This window comes from Anguilla anguilla, chromosome 5, assembly GCF_013347855.1.
Source record: "Anguilla anguilla isolate fAngAng1 chromosome 5, fAngAng1.pri, whole genome shotgun sequence".
NCBI lineage: Eukaryota > Metazoa > Chordata > Actinopteri > Anguilliformes > Anguillidae > Anguilla > Anguilla anguilla.
In genome coordinates this window covers 24,150,051-24,160,136 of record NC_049205.1, presented here as the reverse complement: position 1 = coordinate 24,160,136, position 10,086 = coordinate 24,150,051, and the positions used below count along the sequence as shown (strand labels likewise).

General features: G+C 45.5%; 1 protein-coding gene across 1 annotated transcript; it reads right to left on the bottom strand.

Moving 5' to 3' along the window:
• Positions 1 to 5,660: 5,660 nt before the first annotated feature.
• On the bottom strand, positions 5,661 to 9,712 carry LOC118227559 (peptidyl-prolyl cis-trans isomerase FKBP8-like). The gene is made up of 3 exons (XM_035418142.1): positions 9,405 to 9,712; positions 9,051 to 9,128; positions 5,661 to 5,750 (listed from the first exon to the last, which is right to left on the bottom strand). The coding sequence occupies exons 1-3, from the start codon at positions 9,498 to 9,500 to the stop codon at positions 5,661 to 5,663; spliced, it is 264 nt and encodes an 87-aa protein (XP_035274033.1). The 5' UTR covers positions 9,501 to 9,712.
• Between the last annotated feature and the right edge of the window lie 374 nt (positions 9,713 to 10,086).

Genomic DNA, 10,086 nt, shown 5'->3' with positions numbered 1-10,086 from the left:
GATTTGCTAATTTTTATCGGCGGTTTATCCGTAATTTTAGTTCGGTGGCTGTGCCCATCACGGCGCTTACTAAGAAGACGGCTGTGGGTCAATTCTGCTGGAACCCCCGAGCGGAGGCGGCATTTGTGGAGCTTAAAAGGAGGTTTTGCTCCGAGCCCATTTTAATCACTCCCAATCCTTCGTTGCCTTTTATTGTGGAGGTTGATGCTTCTGAGCTAGGGATTGGGGCCATACTATCTCAGCGGTCTCCCTATGATCAGAGGGTGCACCCCTGCGCTTATTTCTCTCGTTCTCTGTCTCCCGCCGAGAGAAATTATGACTTTGGGGATTGCGAACTGCTGGCTGTCAAATTGGCATTGGAGGAGTGGCGTCACTGGCTCGAGGGAGCGGAGCATCCATTCACTGTGTGGACGGATCATAAGAACCTCGAGTATGTACGAGACACAAAGAGACGCAACTCATGACAAGCACGGTGGGTGCTATTCTTTGCGCGATTTAATTTTCTTCTGACTTATCGGCCGGGGTCGAAGAATACTAAACCTGACGCACTCTCTCGCATTTTTGACAAATCTGACGAGGACCGTCCACCGGATCCCATCATTCCGGCTAATCAGATTCTCGCTTCGGTTTGTTGAAAGATTGAGGCGGCTGTTCGTGAGGCGCTACGTCGGGAGCCTGACCCTGGAGGGGGCCCTCCTGACTCTCTTTGTCCCGACTGAGGTATGGGCTCAGGTGCTGAAATGGGGGCACTACTCGCGGCTCACGGGTCACCCCGGGGTCCACAGGACCAAAGAGTTTTTAGCCAGGCGATTCTGGTGGCCAGGTATGGACAAGGACGTGCGAGAATTTGTATTGTCTTGCTCGGTCTGTGCCCGTAATAAAAATCCTCATCTCGTACCATCTGGGCTGTTATGTTCACTACCCATTCCTAGACGGCCGTGGAGTCACATAGCTCTGGATTTTATTACGGGACTGCCACCATCCGAGGGTCACACAGTAATTTTAGTAGTGGTAGACCGTTTTTCCAAGGCTGCCCATTTTATTGCCTTACCGAAACTACCGTCAGCACCGGAGACAGCGCGGCTTATAATTAATCATGTTTTTAGAATACATGGTCTGCCGCTGGACGTCGTGTCTGACCGCGGGCCGCAGTTTGTGGCGCGGTTTTGGAGGGCATTCTGTGCTCTCCTGGGTGCGTCGGTGAGCCTTTCGTCTGGGTTTCACCCAGAGACTAACGGGCAAACCGAACGCACAAATCAGACACTTGAGAACACTCTTCGGTGTTTGGCGGAATCGAATCCGACAACATGGAGCCGGTTCCTGGGGTGAGCTGAATACGCACACAACACCCTGCGTAACGCTTCCACAGGGTTTTCTCCTTTTGAGGCTCAGATGGGGTACCAACCGCCGCTATTTCCTGAGTTGGAGGATAATATGGGCGTACCGGCTGTGGGGGCTTTTATCCGGTGTTGTCGGGCCACCTGGAAGAGGGTTCGGGCATCGTTGTTACGCGCCAGCGCCAATCAAAAGAGGCTGGCTGATAGGCGTTGTTGTCCGGCACCGTCTTATCGCGTGGGTCAGCGGGTGTGGTTATCCACCCGGGACCTGCCGCTGTGGGTGGAGTCCCGGAAGCTCGCTCCTTGCTATGTAGGCCCATTTAAGATCATCCGCAAAATCAACGCGGTCACGGTGAGGTTGCAGCTCCCACGGTCAATGAGAGTGCATCCGACCTTTCATGTCTCCCGTCTCAAGCCTGTTCTTAGTGCTTTGGCTCCGGTGGAAGATCCTCCACCTCCCCCGCGGCTCCTGGAGGGGGGCCCGGTTTATATGGTGTGGCGCATTCTGGCAGAGAGACTGGTAGGCAGGGGCAAACAGTATCTTATTGACTGGGAGGGCTATGGCCCGGAGGAGCGGTCTTGGGTCCCTACTAGGGACATTATGGACCCAGAACTGATAAGGGACTTCCACAGACGCGGGGCTGAGGGTTCGTCTGGAGCCGCCCGTTAGAGGGGGGGTCCTGTCATGGTTCTGGGGTGCAGTGGCCTTGTGCTGCCACTAGAAGGCACCCGGCATCTGGGAATTTCTTAATTTGTTCCAGGTGTCTGATTCCCTATTATTTTCACCTGGGGAGGTGCCTTTATAAGCACTGACAGAACAGCAATCAGTGCTTCTGTGTTAAAACCCTTTTTCACTAAGCCGGTAAGGTATAGGTGCTCGGTGGACGGTGTACAGTGTACAGAATTGTGTTCATGGGTGATTCTGTGTTCTCTTTTAAGGCGTTCAGTCTCTTAGCGCAGTGAGCGCATTCTGACGCCTTAGGGTATTTGTACTTTTATTTTGAGCTTGTGTGAGCCGTTGGGTATTGGGACGTTGTCCCTGGTATTGTATTTTGTTTGTGTCTTTCTGAGCTGCGTCTCAGGTTTTTTCTTTTCGCTGAGTAATTTTGCTGCTCAGTTGTCTTTATTTTTTTAAGACCAGTTTTGAGTTTGGTACCAGAGCTTCGCCTCTGTACCACTGGTCCCTTTCTTTTTCGCCCTGGTTTTCACAGGTAGTTTTTGGTTTCGCGAGCCAGTTTTACGGCTGGACAAGGTTGTCCTTCGGAGTCGTTTTTTTACTCCGTGTTTTCTTTTGGTTTATGATCCTGTGTGTGCGGGAGTTGCTCTCCCAAGGATCTTATTTTTGTGTTTTAGTTTCTGGTGTTCCCTTTCCTTTGTTCTTCGGGACTTTGTGGTTAACGCTTCCTGTAGCGTTAGCTTTTCGTTCCCCTGTATTAGTCGCTTCTGGTTCTCCGATACCCCCCCCACCATTATATCTGTGTGATCAAATTAGTACAGTGGGCTCCACAGTGAACATAGAGGGCTAGTGGCTGCTCTTGTTTTATCAGTGCCTGTGCCCCAGAATGCTTCCTGGACATATTAGCAGCCCCATCATAAGTTTGACCTTGCAAACCATGGATTGGTAAATTTAATCTCAGCAGCACATCCTTAGCAACTCTAGCAAGGCCTTTTCCTGTTGTTTCAGAGACACAGTACAAACCAATGAATTCTTCATGGGCATCAGTTCATTGTCAATATAACGCAGGCAAATGCTTTCTTGTTCTTGCCCAGAAATGTCTTGTGTTCCATCAATGATGATTGCATACTGGAGAATGGGTAGATGCCTGATTGTGTCAGCTATTCCACGAACAATACTGTTGCTCATTGTGGACAGAATTTCATTCTGGATCTGTGGGCTAATGTATTCTTTCTGGGGCCTCTGCAACCATTTGGCTAAAAGGACATCATCCTTGTCTTTCAAGAGCTGATACAAATTACTATTTTCACCCTCATGCCCTCTCAAGGCCTGTCCCTGTCGTGCTAAATATTTGATTGAACGGACTATTTTCCCAAGACAGTGCCTATTGTCTGCTTGTTGGATTGCCAAAGCACTGGACAATTGTGCATCTACACGGTGATTTTCTTGTGCAGTCACAGAGACAGCATGACAGTGCATATGACTACTTCCGTGTGCTTTAAATTTTTCGATCGCTCTTTTCCAATTTCTAAATCCTGTAGTGATAAAAGCAGGCTCTGCTTTTGCTGCAAAGGGTGTGGGTTTTTCTTGATACACTTTCTTGCAATAAAAACACAAAAACCCTTTTTGAAATGCATTGTAATGCAGCCAGGGAAATTCTTTGTACCACCTCTCTTGGAAACTTAAAACTGTGAGACAGCATTTGAGTCTGTATGAATTTTGGGTGTGGCTCTGTCCTCTGACTTGAATCTTCACTGTCACTCAACTCTCTGTTCCTGTTTCTGCTTCTGCTTCGCTCATGCATGCTCTGAACCCCCTAAAGCGAAAAAGTCACAATCTCACTCAAAGCCATGCGACTACACTACAAGCAAGCAATACCAAAATGTTTGCGAAATCTCTGCTCTGATGTACGTCAAGCTCACAAAGGCCAATACAGGCTAATACTTTTCAATCTCTCTTACCTGTTGGTCTGCTTCTCTCTCTCCCTGTCTTTGTCTGCCTGTCTCAACCATTTGATGTTCCTGTGTGACGTTAATGTGTTTACAACACTCTAGCTTTTCAGAGAACACCGTAAACAGTTACTCTAAAAATAATGTACAGTATCAGTACTGGACTTAACCATTAAAGGCTACATATTTAATAAGGTTTTGTCACAGACTGAACCTTTAATTTTTAAGATTTCAAACCACTGATTTGCAGACGCACAAATGATCATACACTGACATCTCTGTGTTTACAGCAGAAGAAAACATGTTATTACTAAGCACTAAGCCTTTTTAAGACCTCATCTCAGGCCCTGTATCTTCCTCTCCTCCTGTCTCCATACTGCTGCTGCCTTCCTGCTCCTAAAAATATAATATGGCTGCACTGATGCATGTCTAAGGTAAGCGTTGGTGGCTAGCTTGTCTGTGTTGTGTTTCGAATAAAATGAAGGCCAGACCAGAATATCTTTGGATCTCTGTTTATTCTGTTACAAATATAAAATAACGGATTCCTCCGGTCAATCATGCCCATTAGTTTGAGCTCCTCTCCCATGTAGTACTATAATTGAAAAGGGAGAAGGGAGGCGAAAGAAAGAAAAGGCGTGTGGGCCGTATAACAAAGAGCCATAGAAAACAGAAACATACCTGTTACAAATATAAAATAACGGATTCCTCCGGTCAATCATGCACATTAGTTTGAGCTCCTACACAAATGAGATAACACAGGAAAAATATTAGCATACTACACAGTGCGTTTAGCTAACACGTGACCTTATACATATCATTTAATAAAGAGACCATTATGTTGCTTACCTCTCCCATGTAGTACAATAATTGAAAAGGGAGAGGTAGAGGCGGAAGACCTCATTTATAGGGGGAATCCCCGGAAGTGCACGTAGGAACATAGAAACCGAGTCTCAATGGTTCCACATGTTGACTCTGGAGGCTTAACATCAGGTAACTATTTACAAATTTTGAGTAATTATAATTATGTACATTTGACATATTACTGCTGTACAATTGACCCTGTTACACTAAGGTAAAGCTCCTGAACATCAAGGTAGTCCATTTTAAAACTAAGGCATGAAAATCCACTTATTCATCACTGTGGAGAAGCATTCCAGCATGTGATGTGCAGGATGGTAGTGGGGTGTCCTGGTGCAGCTGATGAGTGCAGCGGGCACCAATGAGTCCATCAGCAATAAATGTATGCATGTTCACATTTAGTCGGTTGGAAGTCAGAGAGATGGATCCCTGCCACTAAAGTCACAGAGCTGAATAGCTGCTTGAAAACAATTCTGAAGGGGACTCAAGATGCTTATGAGAAACTAAGCATATTGTATTATTTCTGTTTATTGATCTGAGAAACTGGCACTGAACAGGGAGCAACTCAGCCTCCATCCTTGCCTGTTCTCCTTTCTGGGTTTAATCCATTACAATCATGAATCAATTTTAAAACCTCACCTCACACCCTGCAGCTTCACCTGCCTCTCCTCCTGTCTCTTCCATGGTTGCATCAGGGTTCTCCTCATAAAAATGTATTATATTTCAAACAAAGTAATACTGGACTTGGTAGGCGATCAATTATGTTAATTTTGAGCTCTTCTGTATGTGCAAAATGCTTGATAAAAGGCACAAACTTTCACATATTCATCACTAATCCATTTAAGACCTCACCTCACTCCCTCCACCTGTTACTCCTTCACCTGCCACTCCTTCCTCACCTGCCTCTTCCCTGTTTGTACCAGCATTCTCCTGATAAGATGATATATGATATTTAAAATAAATAATGTAATATTAGGCTTGGTAAATGATCAGTTATGAGGTTGTCTTGTCCTTGAGTGTAAAATCTGTTGTATACTTACACTAACGTTACTCTTTTTAAAAAACGTATGTAACGTTTTCAGTAACGTTATGCCCTGTGATGATGGTTTTAATTTTTTTTTGGTGGCATTATGCTGAAATGAGATGACAAAACAATTTACGTTAAGGCTAACACCGAGAAAGCTCTAACGTTACAGGACTGAGACTAACGTTAACATTAGACAGAGAGACTAACATTACCTGACGTTACCAGAGTGCTTTTTGACAACTTGAGCATAGTTAACGTTAACGTTAGCTAACCCAAACCCTCCTAGTACGTTACCGTAACAAGACGTTATACACAAGCCGTTTTCACAGCTATAATTATCCGTCGTTGCTATTCGTTGTGCTTTCGTAGCCAGCTAGCTAGCCAGCTATCTTGGCCATAGGCTAACATAAGGGCAACGTTAACTAGTTTGTTAGCTAGCTTAGCCTACTGGCAAAACACGCTACGTTACCCTCGGTGTTACGCTTTCAAAATAAAAGTTTCAAACTTACAGTTTTTTCTCCCCCCGCGGTATAATTGTTGGGTGGGACAAATGCAACTGTTTCCAATATTTGGGGGGACACTTCCCACCCGTCCCACCCAGTTTCTACGCCAATGGCGAGCTAGATAAAATATTTAGGCTAGCTTTGGTTGAGCAGAACAGGGATGAGCCATGCTGATTGTCACAGACGTGCTAATGTAAACATATCGCATCTGATCTAACCATGTTGTAATGTGGTGTAATGTCATTATGTAAAGGTAATTGGTAAAGGTAAAAGTTACGGCTTGGTGGGGTGGCATGCCCCATATCTATACAGTACCAAGAGTTTGGCACTTTTCAGGGTTCATTTAAATAAATACACATATTTATACAATGGTTTGGCTGAATACTCAATTCTGGTTGGTCCAAGGGTGGGCATTAATTCTCAGTAAAGAGACACCACAGCCTTTTAACAGTTCTCAAATCAATGCGCTACAAAATCCAGCATTCAAAAGCAGTTAAAACAGCAACATTTTTCTTTCGATTTTGAATTGTTGTTACGTCCCCTCCCCCTTTTCAATGTCCAATTTCGCAATTGATGACAATGTTGAATTATGTTTCTAGTTACTGGCTTCATTTAGGTTTGCCAACCATCCCTCAAAATACTGAATCGTCCCTTATTTGGACAGTAGAATAGGCATTCCGTATGTAACTCATGGCTACGGGACGCATTTTCTTTTGTATCTTTGTTAACGATTGCGTTTATAGTAACCGCTGTTTTGCATATAATTCAGTAGTTAGCCAGCTGGGGTGGGTAGGGGAAATCCAGGGACCCATCCGACCTTTCATCCTATCAGTCTTTCCTGACAGCGTTTTCTTCTGCTGTCACTGCCGCTAAGGCAAATTTCTATCAAACAAAAATTCATAACTCCATTACTAACCCTCGTTAACTGTTCTCTATTTTCTCCTCTCTCCTCAGCATACCTCCTCCCCACCTCAGTCCTCCTTCACTACAGATTACTTTGCAGTATTCTTTGATGAGAAGATTGCAGACATCCGCACCTCCTTTGCACCCTCTACCCGCTCTGCGCCCTCCCCCTGTTTCTCCACATTCTTTCCCCTCACAGACTCTGATGTTTCCCACCACCCTACCACCTGTGCTCTTGACCCTATCCCCTCATCTCTCCTCCAGGCAATCACACCAAATATCCTCCCATTTGTCACCTCCCTCATTAACTCTTCCCTGTCTTCTGGATGTTTCCCCTCATCCTTCAAGAGGGCCCACATCACCCCGCTGCTGAAGAAGCCCTTACTAGACCCCTCCGTCATCCAGAACTACCGCCCAGTATCTCTCCTTCCTTTTCTATCCAAAACACTTGAATGAGCTGCATCTAACCAACTCTCTGCTTTCTTCTCTCAGAATAATCTGCTCGACCCCCACCAATCCGGCTTCAGGCCTAGCCACTCGACAGAGACTGCACTCCTCTCTGTTAGTGAGTCACTTCATGCTGCACGAGCAGCCTCCCTCTCCTCTGTCCTGATTCTGCTAGATCTCTCAGCTGCTTTCGACACTGTTGAGCACTCCATCCTCCTGTCCATTCTAGCAGCAACAGGGATCTGTGGCACAACCCTTGACTGGATTGAGTCCTACCTCTCTGCTCGATCCTTCCAGGTTGCCTGGGCTGGTAGAGTATTGCTGTCCCATCCCCTTGCCATGGGAGTTCCCCAGGGCTCAGTCCTCGGTCCCCTTCTCTTCTCCTTATACACTAGATCCCTTGGCCCTGTAATCTCTGCCCATGGTTTGTTTTATCACTGCTATGCTGATGACACACAACTCTTGATCTCCTTCTCCCCATCAGACACTCAGGTCCCTGCCTGCATCTCCGCTTGTCTGAGGGACATCCAGAGCTGGATGGACAATCACCACCTGAAGTTCAACCCAGGTAAGATGGAGCTAATCTTCATTCCTGCTCTAACCTCTCCTCTCCTTGATTTTTCAATTTCCCTAGGGGACACCTTAGTGACGTCATCACCCTGTGCCAAGAATCTCGGAGTGGTGATGGACAACAGACTGTCCCTCTCCAAGAACATCACAGTGGTGAGCTGAGCGTCCCTTTCTCACCACCTACTCAACCAAGCTCCTGTCCAAGCAATGGTACTGTCCCACCTGGACTACTGCGACTCTCTTTTGGCTGGCCTACTGGCATCTGCCATCAGACTCATCCAGAATGCTGCAGCTCGTCTGGTCTTCAGCCTCCCCAGACACTCCCACGTCACCCCCCTGCTCACTACCCTCCACTGGCTGCCTGTTATGGCTCGCATCAAATTCAAAACATTGGTCCTAGCATACCAGGCAGTCAAGGGATCAAGGGATGTTTGTGTTGATCAGATACAGGGTGCAATCTACAGGGTTCAAGTTAAACTACGCGGTTGCTGCCTGCACTTTGAACTGTACTTCTCTCTGGGGTTTTCAACACAATTGTTCCTGGTTATGGTTATACACTTTGTTGTACGTCGCTCTGGAAAAGAGCGTCTGCCAAATGCCTGTAATGTAATGTAATGTAATATATCCTTTGCTGAAGGAGGATAGGATGAATCATGTCCCCTTCATTCATTTATTAAACAAAATCAAACATTCCTTGCCATTGTAGCCTTTAAGGCTCTTCTGGACAAGAGTACACAAATGTATTTTAAAGTATTCAAACAGAGTTGGTCTCAGTCCCACCTTGGTAGAAGGTTCCAGTCTGAGGGCCTTCTTCAGTGTCTCCATGGCCTCCTGGTACTCCCCCTTATCAGACAGCAGCTGCAAACAAACACATTTCTCAGACACACCCATAACTACAGACTTCCAAATTCAACAAAAAAAGGCATTTTCTTTAACCGGATTTTAAATACCAAAAATTTGCAGATGCACTCAAAAAGAGCACCAGACAATGCCTGCTTTATGTACTGTAATATTCTTGTCTTTATATTGGTCATCACTATATAAACTCTAGATTGGTGTATTGACCTGTATTGTATTTGGCTCTGTAGTATCCCAAAGGGGATGTGTTGGATAGACAGGTTGATGTGAGGTTACCTTTCCTTTCCGGAAGAGAGCTTTGACATTGAGGGGGTCCAGGAAGAGGACATCCTGGCAGGTCAGCAATGCCTCGTCAACGTGCTCCAGCTTCATCTGAGTCGCTGCAAGGTTGTTTAGACACTTCACCCTGCACTCCTGCACCTCCTCATGTTCTGCCACCCTGGTGCTCTCTCCAGCTGTGGGACCAAGAAGAACATAGGGTGTAGTCCGTAAGTTTTTGGACAGTGAGACACAATTTTAGATGTTCTGGCTCTGATTATGAAATCCAGAACATTGAATTAGAAATGAAACAGTAAATATGAGTTTAAAGCACAGATAGTCAGAACAACAATATCAGGTAAACCATGTATACATTACCACTTTTCTGTACAGTGGATAGTTCACCCATTTTTGGGTACCAAAAGTAATTGGAAAATTGGCTGCTCAGTGTATGTTTGCACTGGTCAGCACTCTCACATAAAACAGCAATATTTGAACCTTGATAGCTCTGCCGTTTCAGAACCAATCTGCCATTTCACAGGTGGTCTAAAATTGTCATGGGCTCACCAAATACCAATTTTGGTGTAGTTACATTATGCCATTACTGTGTTGTGGATACCCCATAAAAATTAGCATAAAAAATTAAGACTTTCTTTGCACAAACATAACTCAGTTTAAACCCAACAGATCCTGACACAAG